This window comes from Heptranchias perlo, chromosome 4, assembly GCF_035084215.1.
Source record: "Heptranchias perlo isolate sHepPer1 chromosome 4, sHepPer1.hap1, whole genome shotgun sequence".
NCBI lineage: Eukaryota > Metazoa > Chordata > Chondrichthyes > Hexanchiformes > Hexanchidae > Heptranchias > Heptranchias perlo.
This window is the reverse complement of record NC_090328.1, coordinates 58,208,382-58,222,660: the sequence shown is the minus strand read 5'-3', so window position 1 is coordinate 58,222,660 and position 14,279 is coordinate 58,208,382. Positions and strand designations below refer to the sequence as shown.

The window sequence follows — 14,279 nt, the reverse complement described above, 5'->3', positions numbered from 1 at the left end:
TCCTAAGTGCCCTGTTATTACGTCCTTAATAATAGATTCTAGCATTTTCTCTACTACTGATGTCAGGCTAAATGGCCTATAGTTCCATGTTTCTCTCCCTCCTTTCTTGAATAGTGGGGTTACTTTTGCTACCTTCCAATCCACGGGGACCGTTCTAGAATTTAGGGAATTCTGGAAGATCAAAATCAATGCATCCACTATCTCTACAGCCACCTCTTTTAAGATCCTAGGATGTAGGCTATCAGGTCCAGCGGATTTGTCAACTTTTAGTCCCATTAATTTCTCCAGTACTTTTTCTTTACTAATCTTAATTACTTTAAGTTCCTAACTCTCATTAGACCCTTGGTTCCCCACTATTTCTGGTATTTTTTTGTATCTTCTACTGTGAAGAGATATACAAAATATTTAACATCTCTGCCATTTCCTTATTCTCCATTATAATTCCTTTGCCTCTAAGGGACCCATGTTTACTTTTGCTAATTTCTTCCTTTTTACGTACTTGCAGAAGCTCTTATAATCTGTTTTTATATTTCTTGCTAGTTTACTCTCATATTCAATTTTCTCCCTCTTTTAAGCAGATGGAATTAGAGCAGAGTACGTTAAGAGATTTGAAAGAGGTGTTCAAAATCATGAACGGTTTTGGTAGAGTCAATAGGGAGAAACTGTTTCCAGTGACAGAAGGGTCGGTAACCAGCGGGCACAGATTTAAGGTGATTGGCAAGAGAACCAGAGGTGACATGAGGCAACATTCTTTTATGCAGAGAGTTGTTATGATCTGGAATGCACTGCCTGAAAGGGTGGAGGAAGCAGATTCAATAATAACTTTCAAAAGGGAATCGGATAAAAGCTTGAAAGGAAAAAAAATACAGGACATATGGAAAGAGCAGTGGAGTGGGACTAATTGGATAGCTCTTTCAAGGAGCCAGCACAGGCACAATGGGCCAAATGGTCTCCTTCTGCACTGTACTATGATACCATTATCAATTTCTTGGTCATCCTTTGCTGATTTCTAAAACCCTCCCAATCCTCAGGCTTCCTACTCTTTTTGGCAACATTGTAAGCCTCTTCTTTTAATCTAATATTATCCATAACTTCTCTAGTTAGCTACGGTTGGATCATTTTTCCTTTGGAGTTTTTATTCCCCAAGGTAATGTATATTTGATGAGAATTATGAATTATTTCTTTAAATATTTGCCATTGTTTATCTACAGTCATATCTTTTAATTTAATTTCCCAATTTACCTTAGCCAACTCGCCCCTCCTACCTACGTCATTGGCTTTGTTTAAATTTAAGACCATAGTTTTGGACTTAACTACATCACTCTCAAACTCAATATGAAATTCTATCATATGATCACTCTCCCCCAGAGGATCCTTAACTATAAGATTACTAATTAACCGTGTCTCATTACACAATACCAGATCTAAAATAGCATGTTCCCTAGTTGGTTCCTTGACACATTGTTCTAGAAAACTGTCTCGAATGCATTCCATGAACTCCTCCTCTAAACTACTTTTGCCAATTTGGTTTGCCCAGTCTATATTAAGATTAAAGTCCCCCACGATTATTGCATTACCTTTGTTACATGCTCCTCTTATTTCTTGATTAATACTCTGTCCAACAGTATAACCACTGTTAGGGGGCCAATGAAGTACTCCCACTGATTCTATCTCCTGATTTTCTGAGCCAAGATGCTTTCTCGCTACTGTCTTTATCTCATCCTTTATTATCAGGGCTACCCTCCCCCCACCTTTTCCATTTCGTCTGTCTTTTCTAAAAGTCCAGTACCCTGAAATATTTAGTTCCCAACCTTGGTCACCTGCAACCACGTCTCAGTAATGGCTACTAGGTCAAACCCATTTAGCTCTACTTGTGCCATTAATTCACCTATCTTGTTACGAATGCTTCATGCATTCAGCTAGAGCGCCATTAATTTTAACTTTTTACTATTTTTCCCTGATGTGACCTTAGTCACTAATGCCGTATTACCTTTGTTAAACTCTGTCCCTTCGTGACACACTCTGCTTGTTTTTACCCAAATTGCCACTGTGCTCTACAGCCTTGACTTTTCTCTTTAGACTTATACATTTACCCTTACCTCAACCTTTCCCCTCTCATTAGTTTAAAACCCTATCTACCGCCCTAGTTATTCAATTCGCCAGGACACTGGTCCTAGCCCGGTTTAAGTGGAGCCCGTCTCAACGGAGCAGCTCCCTCTTTCCTCAGTACTGGTGCCAGTGCCCCATGAATTGAAACCCCTGCCTACCACACCACTCTTTCAGCCACGCATTTAACTATGCCAATTTGCGCATGGCTCAGGTGGTAATCCACAGATTATTGCCTGTGAAGTTCTGCTTGAAGTATTGCCTGTGAAGTTCTGCTTTTTAATTTGGACTCTAGCTCCTCAAACTACCTCAGAAGAACCGCATTCCTAGTTCTACCTATGTCGTTGGTTCCCACGTGGACAACTGGATCCTCCCCCTCCAAATTCTTCTCCAGTCGCGAGGAGATGTCCTTAACCCTGGCAGGCAACACAGCCTTCGGGACTCCCGGTCGCGGCTGCAGAGAACAGTATCTATCCCCCTGACTATACTATCCCCTAACACTACCACATTCCTATTCCCCCCCTCCTCTCCTTGAATGGCCTCCAGTACCACGGTGCCGTGGTCAATTTGTCTATCCTCCCTGCAGTCACTGTTCTCATCCACACACGTAGCAAGTACCTCGTACCTGTTGGACAAGGGCAAATGCTGAGTCTCCCCCTTAACTGCCTGACTCTCAGTCACATCCTCCTGTCCCTGACCACTAACCAAATCTAAAGCACTACCTAATCTAAGGGGTGTGACTGTCTCCTGGGTCAAAGTGTTCAAGTAACTAACTCTCCCCCTCCCTGATGCTTCGCAATGTCAGCAGCTCGGAATCCAGCTCAACAACACTGAGCCGAATTTCCTCGAGTTGCAGACGCTCACTGCAGATGTGGTTGCCTGGGATCACCCTGCTCTCCACAAACTCCCACATGCTGCAGTTACGACACATCGCCTGCACAGCCATCTCTATCTAACCTTATTTTATTTATTTACTTAATTAAAGTTTTTATGTAATTAATTCACTTGATTTATTTTTAGCTATTTTTTAAACTAATTAATTTATCTAGTTTAAGTTATTAATTTAATAAAGTATTAGCAATTTATAGGTTCCTAGTTTAAACGAGTCCCCTAGCTTAGAGAGCAAAGAAATGTATTACTCACCAACCAGTCGCCAACCTGCTGTCCTCTGATGTCACGCTTTCAAATTTCTGCCTGTGTTTGTGTTGGTCTCAGTTTGATGTCCCCGCTCTGCTCTCGATCGCTGGTCCCACTCCTTCTGCTCTTGGGCCTCCGTTCCCTCCTTTTATCCCCAGTAACCATAATAACCACTAAATACACTAACCAGTGAACTAAATACTTACTGACTTACCCTTGGCACTCCTCCTTGTCTTGTGACATCACTTTTTGACTTTATCTTGATTTTTGATTCCTCCTGCGGCCCCCTTTATGCTCCACCCAGTCTTAGTCTATAGTTTTTTGGTTTAAATCACTTTGCACCCCCTGCCCCCTATGCACCTAATTCCCACACTCACCAAATTCCCAAATGAATGTCCTCACTCTGTTAGCAATTCACTCTGTTAGAGGTTCACTCTCTGTCTTTCCCAAGCTCTGTGCTCAAGCTCAGTGGCTAGGGAACAGAGTTTGTGGGGGGACCGAAGGCAATGGCTTCGGTATCCCCAAGATTTAATTGGATAAAATTTCTGCTCATCCAGTACCAGACGTTGGACAAGCAGCGTGACAAATCAGAGGCAATGGAGGGGTCGAGAGAGGTGGTGGTGAGGTACAGCTGGATGTCGTCAGCGTACACGTGGAACTTGACGTCGTGTTTTCAGATGATGTCGCCAAGGGGCAGCATGTAGATGAGAAATAGATGGGGGTCAAGGATAGATCCTTGGGGGACTCAAGAGGTAATGGTACGGGAGCAGGAAAATAAGCCATTATAGGAGATTCTCTGGCTATGACTGGATAGATGGGAATGGAACCAAGCGTGGGCAGTCCCACCCAGCTGGATGACGAGGAGAGGTGTTGGAGGAGGATGGTGTGGTCAACCATGTCAAAAGCTGCAAACAGGTCAAGAAGGGATAGAGGAGGGATAGTTTACCATGGTCACAGTCACATAGGATGACATGTGACTTTGATTAGGGCCATTCCAATGCTGTGGCATGGGCAGAAACCTGATGGAGGGGTTCAAACGTGGAGTTGCAGGAAAGATAGGCACGGATTTGAGAGGCAACAACACTTTCAAGGACTTTGGAGAGGAAAGGAGGTTGGAGATGGGGCAGTAGTGTGAAAGGACAGAGGGTCAAGTGTGGGGTTTTTGAGGGGGGTGATGAAGGCAGATTTGAAGGGGGGAGTGACAGTACCTGAGGAGAGGGAACCGTTAACAGTATCAGCTAACATGAGGGTCAGGAAGGGAAGTTGGGTGGTCAACATTTTGGTGGGAATAGGGTCAAGGGAGCAGAAGGTGGGTCTCATAGACAAGATGAGCTCGACGAGACTATGAGGGGGGAATAGGATAGAAACTAGTGAAAAATGCCAGTTCAAGGCTTGGGCAGGGAGGAACCTTAGGGGACGTTTGGCTTGGTGGGCTAGGGGAAGGGAGGGAAGCGGCAGAGGCAGTTGAACAGATGGTCTCAATCTTAGTGACAAAGAACAGCAGGAGTTCCTCGCACTTGGAGGTGAGGGTGGAGGGGGCAGGGGAGAGGGATTTAAGAAGATGATTTGCAGTGAAGAGAAGCTGGGCGTTATCTTTTCATTCCAGGATAATCCTGGAATAGTAAGCAGTTTTGGCAGAGGAGAGCAGGACCCGATAATGCTTTATGTGATCCAGCCAGATCTGGCGATGAATGGCTAAACCAGTTGTCCACCATAAACGTTGAAGTCTGCATCCCTTGGACTTAAGGGAGATGAGGGCCGTACCAGGGGGATTTTTCCAAGTGCCAAACATTCAAAATGAGCCCCTTTTTTTAGATCAAAATGGTTGTGACACTATCACCTTCTCCACTTCCATCCTACCTCTTGGTCTGTTCACTGCTCGAAGCCCAGCAGAACTGCGCAGGTGCGGTGTTTCTTTTGGGCGGTGAGGTGAGAGGTCAGACATCCGGGTAGAGCCGCGCTGCCACGTCTGGTTCCTGTGCCCTTAACATCCGGGAGTTAGAGCACCTCGAGCCGCAGCCGCCGGTTAAAATTCAAACCGAAATTCGAATTTATTCCCAGTGAAATTCCGTACGCGGGCTCCCGCTCCCCGGTCTCCAGACCCGCGCTCCCACCCGCTCCCAGTCCGTGCACACAGGGAAGCCCAGCACCGAGCCGGCATGTGGGCCAGGCTGTTGCTGCAGCTGTTGTGGGCCCAGCTCCTGTTGCCGCTGGTCCGCGGCTCCGAGCTCACCTTCGAGTTACCGGACAACGCCAAGCAGTGTTTCTACGAGGACATCGTGCAGGGCACCAAGTGCACGCTCGAGTTCCAGGTGAGGCCCGGGCTGATGATAGAGGAGGTGGGGGTGCAGTAGGGGGAGGGGGAGGGGTAATAACATTTTGGGATACGGTATGAGTAATTTGAGACAAGGCATTCTCTGGGATTACAAGTCCACCCAAGGGCTTGGCATAACATGTCTCCTTGTACACTGTATTCATTGTACCAGTGATGGTTACCCAATAGAATAAGTTGATCGAAACTGGCAAGATACAAATGGCTGCCATTCTCCCACAGGTAGTATGGGATGTGGAGCTTGTCTGTCCTCCTTTTATGTAACTGAAGCTGATTTACAAGGAGGATGGGTAAATTGTACATCCCTTAAGATACATCTAATGGAGCATAGAAGAAAATTTAATATCTGAAATTAAATGTAGTGTAGCTTCCAACAGTTCAAATTAAATAGTTTCTGATTGCCATAAAACATAATTCTGGAAGACACTATTGAACAAAAGTTATGATGTGGAGATGCCAGTGATGGACTGAACAAAAGTTAGACTATGCCCATAATCTACAGAAAATTCTGAAAATAGTGGGTCAAGTCTCTATCAGAATAAGATGGATTTGTTTGAGGTAGTACATTTCCAATGAAATGTCAAACTGTTGACCTGTCTTTTCCCTTTCATATACTGTACTGGCTTCACTTGACCCTTTGTGCTTTCAGCATTTTGTTTCAGATTTCCAGCTATTTTTCATCTCTAAACATGATCCACGTCAGCAATGCATATTGACTTTCACACCTGATTATCTCATTCTTTTGGGAGACAAGAATTGATTGTTGTGAGATGATGTCTGTTTCCTCATTGAATATGTTGAGTGCTTGGTAGTGTCCTTGAATATGTTGAATGGTCAGTAATGTTTCTGTTGATGTAGGATGGTTAATATCGAACAACTGGGATTTTATTTTGATACCAGCTAGTTCAGTTGAACAGTTTTAAAAATCAAGTTTTGAGCTGGTGTTCGTGATGACTTGGTGAAGGGACATGATTATAGCTGCATGCCTTTGATTTCTTTAGCACAAATATTCTTTCCTCCAGAGCTGGAGGTGAGAGAAAGCCCAAAATGACTATCATGTAATTAAGGCAGATCTTCTCAATATTGCTGAATGTTAAATCTCTGAAGGCCGTGAATGAAGCAGTAGATGATCTCCGGCATATGATTTTTATATTGGGAAAACATTGCCCTACTGGTATACTACCCTTTCGCCTCTATTACCTGAATTTGATTCCAGCCTGTTATGGTCTCTTTTCTCTTCTGATTGTAAAGGTTGTACCTGAAAAATGTTGGAGCAGTCTTGATCCAATTCCTAATGAGTGCAATGGGACCATTGCTCAAACCTGCCATAATTCATTATAAATTTTCAGTCACACTTGGGTTATAACTCATCATGTGTATTTATGTATTGTACATTGATTTACCACATGAATGCAAGCTCCCTATATTTTAAATAAGCTACATGCAATCCTGCCACATTTGCCAAATTATCTGGAAATGCACATCACAATGTGGTGTACAAATAAAAGTTTAATTGTGTTGTGGCTTGGCGTGGTGTACAATTTAAAAATCCATATTTAATTCCTGATACCAAGATTAGATAATTTGTTAGCTTGAAACCAATATTTAGTGGACTTCTTTGTTCTCTCCTTTCCAAATAATGTTTCTATTGAATGGGTCCCTAACCTCTTTTTCACTCACTTGTCTCTGGCTGAAAATTTTCAATCATTGGGAGGCCTAACAGTGCTATTCTCTAACTGTCCAGGAAGTGATTTTCGCCTTGTTCAAAAAAAAAATTGTTTACTCCATCACCTCTGTTCAACATCTCTTACAAACATCTTTGCTTGATATCAAAAACTTGTTTGTCTGTCTTTGGTATAGTGTCCGTGTGCTAATCTGCTGTGATATGTTCTCTTTTCAAAACATTACTTGCTATATATTGTGCTTTTAGCTTGAAATTATGAATGTTGAAATACAACAATGATACATAAAGGTTTAAAGTATTATGGCAACCAGATTTAACTGAAATTGTGTCCTGGTAATGAGATCTACGTGTTGGTGAAAAATTTTCTTTGTGTTGATTGTTGTGCTTTTAGTGAAAATCTTATGCAGTTTATATTGACTTTTTAATATTTTAAGATTCTTTATTATGAATTTTGAATATCTAAAGTTTTTAAACCCTTTGTGTTTAACAGGTCATTACTGGTGGTCATTATGATGTAGACTGTCGGTTGGAAGATGCTGATGGCGCAGTATTGTACAAGGAGATGAAGAAACAGTACGACAGCTTTACCTTCACGGCTGCAAAAAATGGAACTTATAAGTTCTGTTTCAGCAACGAGTTTTCCACCTTCACACACAAAACCGTGTATTTTGACTTCCAGGTTGGGGACGACCCTCCTTTGTTTCCCAATGAAAACAGAGTATCAGCACTGACTCAGGTATAAAGTACTAAAGCATAGGATTTATGCAAATTTTTAATAGATTCCTTTTCAAGTTGAATGCAGAGTAGTAGTCTTCAAGATTTAGCAACATATTTGGTCTTTAAGCTAGTCCACTATAAAGTTCCAAAAATACTGTTGAATTCAGCTGGATGAAAGCATATTAGTCATGAAAAGAAATGTTGATATGACTGACAACCTCACACAACAAAATATGAATGGTGTAATTTGTTAATACGAACAAATAATACACTTCACTGTTTTTGTTAGTGTGATTTCACATGTACTGTTATGTAATGAACTGTGCTGATATAAGTTTCCTCATAATCATTTCGAGATCTTGTCTCCTTTGTAGTTACAAAATACAACTGCTTTAGAACATTTGCAACTGAATTGTATACATCTCCAACGAGCATGTAATCCTTTGGACTTGTTTATTTTGCAATATTCTGAAAGATCAGTGTTGTGTTTGCAGTGGTAAATGGGTTATAAAAAATATTACATTTTTACCTTATTCTCTCAAGCATCTTAAAAGCATTTCTCAGGCAATTAATGACTTTGTATGCAATGACTATAATGTAGGCAAACCTTAAAAGTCCTTAAGGTCCTTGCATATTAATATACAGCTGCCATTAGATAGCTTATTGGAATTGCACTGCAAGTGTGTTGTCATGTGACTGATATAACATGCTGTCATCCCAAAACTACTTACAGACGTCAGGTAGAGAGGATGGAATAGTAATTTACTACTGGCAGAATTTTGAGAACAGATTGCCTGCCATAATTTCAGCAAGAAATAGGAGGAGGTGATTTTTATTTAGAAAGATAATCTCAAATTAGATGTTATGGATACTTATTTTCATTGACTGTTCTTTGGTCTATGATACACCTAAAATTATAAACATATAATTTGTGTTTAAATAAGGTTTTTAAAGTAATTCTTCCCACACTATTGAGAAATATACAGAAATAGGTCCTTCTATTTGCACAGCTGTCCTTTGGTGTGGGACTGGACGGGGTGTGGCAAATCTAAAATTCAATACCTTTAGCAAATAATGCTGAGACAAATGTGTTTAAATTGTGGATATTCTCTAAGAATGGTACATCTTTTGATTACTAATTGAGCATACATTGGAAAAAAATCTTAGTAGCAGTGTAAAAGGAATTTAAGGGGCAAGAGATTCAAGTTTAACTACGATTTGTGATGTTAACAAATATGCTAAGACTTGGTGCAATTTTTTTGCCACTAATTATTCCCTGGGGTGAGTGAGATGTTTTGGGCACAGTGGATCCACTGTACTTAGTGTACCTTTTTAAAGGATTTAGTTTATATAAATACAAGTTATTTTTTTAAAATTGGAATTAAAGTTCTCTATTTTGTTCACAATATTTACACTTTTTAAAAAAAACAGATGGAGTCAGCATGTGTTACAATGCACGAAGCCATGAAGTCGGTCATTGATTATCAAACCCATTTCCGTCTAAGGGAAGCACAAGGACGAAGTCGTGCTGAGGACCTGAACTCGAGGGTTGCTTTTTGGTCTGTAGGAGAAGCTCTCATCTTGTTGGTTGTGAGTCTTGGCCAGGTGGTTCTCCTCAGGAGCTTCTTCTCAGACAAAAGAACCACTTCTACACGTGTTGGTTCATAACGAGTAGCCATGGCTCACAAGGTCTAAGCAGTACCTAACAGTTTTCAGTTCAGTGACATGTTTGTTTGAAGATTAGGTCCAGGAAAGCTGTTAAGATTAAAATCCTTATTGAACTGGTTTTCTCATCACTTTGGACTATTCACCAGAGCAAATATTCAGAGATTGAAATATTGTAATTTTGCTACCACTGGATGTCCAACAGATATCTGCATCACAGGTTCAGTGTCCACTAGGGGGCAAAGCCATTGGTAGTTAATTTTGCTTATGTTAAATGATTCGTAGCTCATGCTTCTTGAACATAGCAATAAGTGATGCATCTCATCCTTTGCAATCATATCAATGAAAATATGATTCTCAAGGGTTTTTTTAAGGCATCCAAACTAATTTAAACCCCAGCCAGCCTCACTTATCACAGATCTAGCCTGTTAGGCATCCAGGTGTTTGAGACCATTCTTAAACAAGCAGCAGCAATCACACTGAATTGTCGCTTGATTTGTTTTGGTTTGTTAAAGTGATGTAACATTAGAAATACTGTGGCAATTCTTAAGCATACTGTTCTTTGCATTAAGAAGCAATTTTTGTACCTTTTTCATTGGATGTGCACACATGACAGTATTTCAAAATAATTCTAGCCAGGTTACATCATGTAAATGTTTTACCTATTTTAAGATACCCCTTAAATTTCCAAAGTTTTCTAATATAGTTATGTCTACGGTGGAACAGCCATTTTAAAAGGTTGGTAGCTTGAAAAATGTGATTTTCAAGGTAAGATATTGTTTTATAATAAATTTTCTGATATTCACTTTGGTTTTGTGAAATCTTGTTTGTCTTGTGTACATGTTTCTTGTATGAAATTACCAAGTGTTGAGTAAATCAAACCAGTGAGGATTAAGAGGAATTTGAGATTGTTACTGTATATGCCAGGGTGTAAATTTCTTTCTGCTTAGAAGTGTAAAGGGGATAACAGTAAATTGTCCATGGCATGTTTCACATTGACTGAGCAGAACTGATATATAAAAAAAAATTATTTAGGGTCAAGCCTTTATAAGACTTGTTAGTATCTTTAAAGAAAGGGCAGAGATCAAGATATTTTTAAAACTGTAATCAATGGATATTAAATATAAACAAATGCATTGATACTGTTTCACAAACTATCCAAATTTCGGTGGCATGTCAGTGGTAAATTTTGTCGCTCCAATCGGACAACAGTGAGAGCTTTATTTTCTTTTTGTCTAGTCCTTTATTTCCTTTCTATCGATGTGCTAAAGACTTGCAGGTTTTAATGCTGCCCAGGTATTGATTTGATTTTTTTTCCCCCTAAAATCTCCCTATATTTAACAGTAATGTGATTGCCCACTTATATAAACATAAAGGTTTGGCCTTACAGTTTTTCTTAGTACCCATGCCAGTTTGAGTGACTTGTCCACCAATGGACATCTGTTGTATGCTATAAATCGTGCAAGCTAACTTCTGAACTATAAAACCGATTGTGGCAGTACATCTGCCAGAATTACAAGCCTGATCAGTACTTCTAATAGAATAGTGACTGTTTAAAATGTGTACTTAGGATAAGTTCTTATGTTAAAAACTGTAGTTTGTTCCATTTAATTAAAAATGTTCATATTGCACTGTAAATTCTGAAGCAATGAGTGCTTAATTTTATTTTGTATGAATGAAAACACACCAATTGTTACAAATGCATAAATTATTGAAATACAAGACATTGTATCGATAAACGTTGTGCATTTTGTGTTTATATTATGTCTTGTAGCTTAAACCACTAGCCACATGGATCCTACTCACTATTCAGTTTCATTCAGTTTTCAGGCATCGAAATGTAAACCTGCATTGGTAAGGTTATCAGTAAATGTAAGATACAAACTCTGTGAAATTGGACAATAAAAAAATGATAAAATTGTGCATCTGACTCCAGTTCTGAAAAGCCTTGAATAAACATAGAAGTGATGGATTCTACTGTAAACTGTGGGGGCAATTTGCTGAGTACATGCCAGCAGTGGTGAATCTCAACTCTCAGCCAGTATATATGGAAAATCACAGGCATTGCGCTGATGACTTTCTGTTATGCTAGTAGCAGGCGAGGTTCCTCGCTGTCTTCATGCAATCAGATAATTACCCTGCAAGAGTACATATAAGAGTTGTTTTAATATTTCCCCATCTGCTGTTTATGCATGCATGGGGAGTAATGGTGTCCGATACTGGACTTAATATAATAGCTTTCCTCACCCCAAAGTAATTTGCTTGGAAAATACTGTATTGACATTAATATAGGCCATACCCCCAACTCAAGGTTTTCCCACAGGGTGGGAGAGAATAAATATCCTGTAAATCGCATGCATTATTTTAAACATGCTGTTAACTTTAATTGCAGTAATGTACTTGGAATGATCCACTGAACACGTCTCCATAACAATTGTTCCTTTTAAATAAACAAATGCAGTATCTGTACCAAGCAATGAGCAGTGATAAGTCAGCAAGAAAAACAAAATGTACCTCTATACAATTTTCTGTCAGCAACTTTTTGCATAAAGATAATACACATACCCAGATTTTTTTGGTACTGGAGTATGTTTCTTTTTAACTATAAAAGAGAAGCAAATTTACAGTTTGTAACTTGCAGTGTACTGCTGTCGCTTCTCCTTTCTTCCTGTAATGCTACTAGGACCGTGAAACTTCTGGTACATTTGATGTTGTTGTCTCACCTTGTTGTTTTACTGCCTAAACATCTACTCACATTGATCGAGCATCAGCATCAATAGGTAGATATTCTAGTACAGTAACTGGGAAAACCCTTTGAAACTTTCAGAAGTGGAGTCCCTGTTTATAAGCTGTCATCAAAATGATTATTTTACTCAAAAGTCTGTATGTACATCAACATAATAGATTGCTAACCTTGAGAAGTTGTTTTTCAGGATTGTCTGACCATTGATTGATGTGCTTGTGTGGAGAGTTCTTTTGGGTAAAGGAGAATCTTTGAAATTCAGTACATTTTATGATATGCAAGATAAAATCTTTGTATTTGCACCATACTTGGTATCTGTTCCTCATGTGAAATTCAGTGTGTCTCTCCACACTGTGTTCAATTTAACATTGTGCAAATCTGTCAGGTTATAGAAGTAGATTTGCTTCATCAATTTATTTCCTTTCAAAACTGACCTGATAGCAGTAGAATTAAAAATGGCTGCCTCTGTTTCCTAGTTGACTTTACCTTATGCTAAAATGAGAAATATAAACAAAGTGGAGTCCGTGCATACAATGTTCAATATGTGGGCATGCGAAAGCCAAAATTGAACTATCAAACACTGGACTATAATAGAAATCTTTGGACCTTGGGCCTGCCTTTCTGCTGAAAAAGTTTGTTCATTTTAGTGTCATTGCTTTCCTCAGTGAATATTTGATTTTGCACAAAAATGATTTAATTTTAACATTGTGGGTCAGCTTTTGACTGGGCGTGTTCAACTAATATAAAAACATAACTTCAGTGGTGCAGTGAATTGGTGTTTCAACACTGCCACAGTTCCCGATGTGTAAATTATTTAGGATGCTAGATGACTTTTTTCAAAGGCAGGTGGTAAATCACCCTCCTTGCTCACCATTTGATTGCTCAAGAGCCTCTGTGCAGAAGCCAGGGAGCAGATCTGTTTACCTTTCCGTAATGAAGGTACGGTACACGGTCTGGCTTGATGTTCAAAATGGAAAGTAATCTCTCTTCTCTGCCCCTCCACTCCAAAATAGGCACATGTTTGCAAAGTGATCTGCATGACCTCTGTTCATTGCTGATACAGTCAGTAGCACTTGACTGAATAGCAAAGTATAAACCAATATCCCATAACCTAGTGCATTTAGATTGCAGATCCACTTCTGCTTGAAGCGATTCCACATAGTGTTTCACCTCCTGGTACTCTGAATTTGTTTACATTTCAGGATGGCAAAGGGAAACAACTACACGTATGTCCACGATCCTTAAGTAGAAGGAGCAAGTGTAGTGGCAGGCTGTTGTTCTTCAGTGCGGGCCTCGAGCTGGAGGTGGCCTTGTAATTCTGGGTGTGGGGTCATGAGATTTAGGATAATTGCAAAAAAAAATCCTTCACACAGGGACTGATTAGAATTTGGAATTCTCTGCCACAAACCATTGTTGAAGCAGCACACAGAAATTATTTTTAAAAAGGAATTAAGTAGTTGATTGAAAATGAGGGCTGAATGGGAGGTGGCTAGTGGAGAAATACACCAGTGCCGACTTGATGGGCCAAATGACTTTTTTTTTTGTGCTGCAAAATTCTATGATTCTTTGTGCATTTGTATCTTGAACCTTTCCTGGAAGGTGGTGAAGGTCTGTATAAACTGGCCATGCAAAAACACATTGCTGGCCTGTACAGATGAGTGAGTGTTCAGTCTTCCTCCAGAGAGGCAAAGATGGTGATATGTAGCATCCTGTATGGTTGCTGACAAGGGGGAAAACCTCTTTAGGTGAGTGTCCTACGCTGTTAGACACCCCCCACCCCTGGAAACTGCTTTATATACAAGAGTGCTGTTGATTGCTTCAGGCATGTCTTTTGTGCCGATATTGTAAAATAAATGTAGTTAAATATAAATCATTGAAATCTTTCAGAACCCTAG

General features: G+C 39.9%; 1 protein-coding gene across 1 annotated transcript; it reads left to right on the top strand.

The window, feature by feature from the left end:
• The first annotated feature begins 5,187 nt into the window (after positions 1-5,187).
• tmed7 (transmembrane p24 trafficking protein 7) lies at positions 5,188-11,564 on the top strand. Its single transcript, XM_067982981.1, has 3 exons — positions 5,188-5,555; positions 7,750-7,995; positions 9,408-11,564. The coding sequence occupies exons 1-3, from the start codon at positions 5,403-5,405 to the stop codon at positions 9,642-9,644; spliced, it is 636 nt and encodes a 211-aa protein (XP_067839082.1). The 5' UTR covers positions 5,188-5,402; the 3' UTR covers positions 9,645-11,564.
• Positions 11,565-14,279: the final 2,715 nt, after the last annotated feature.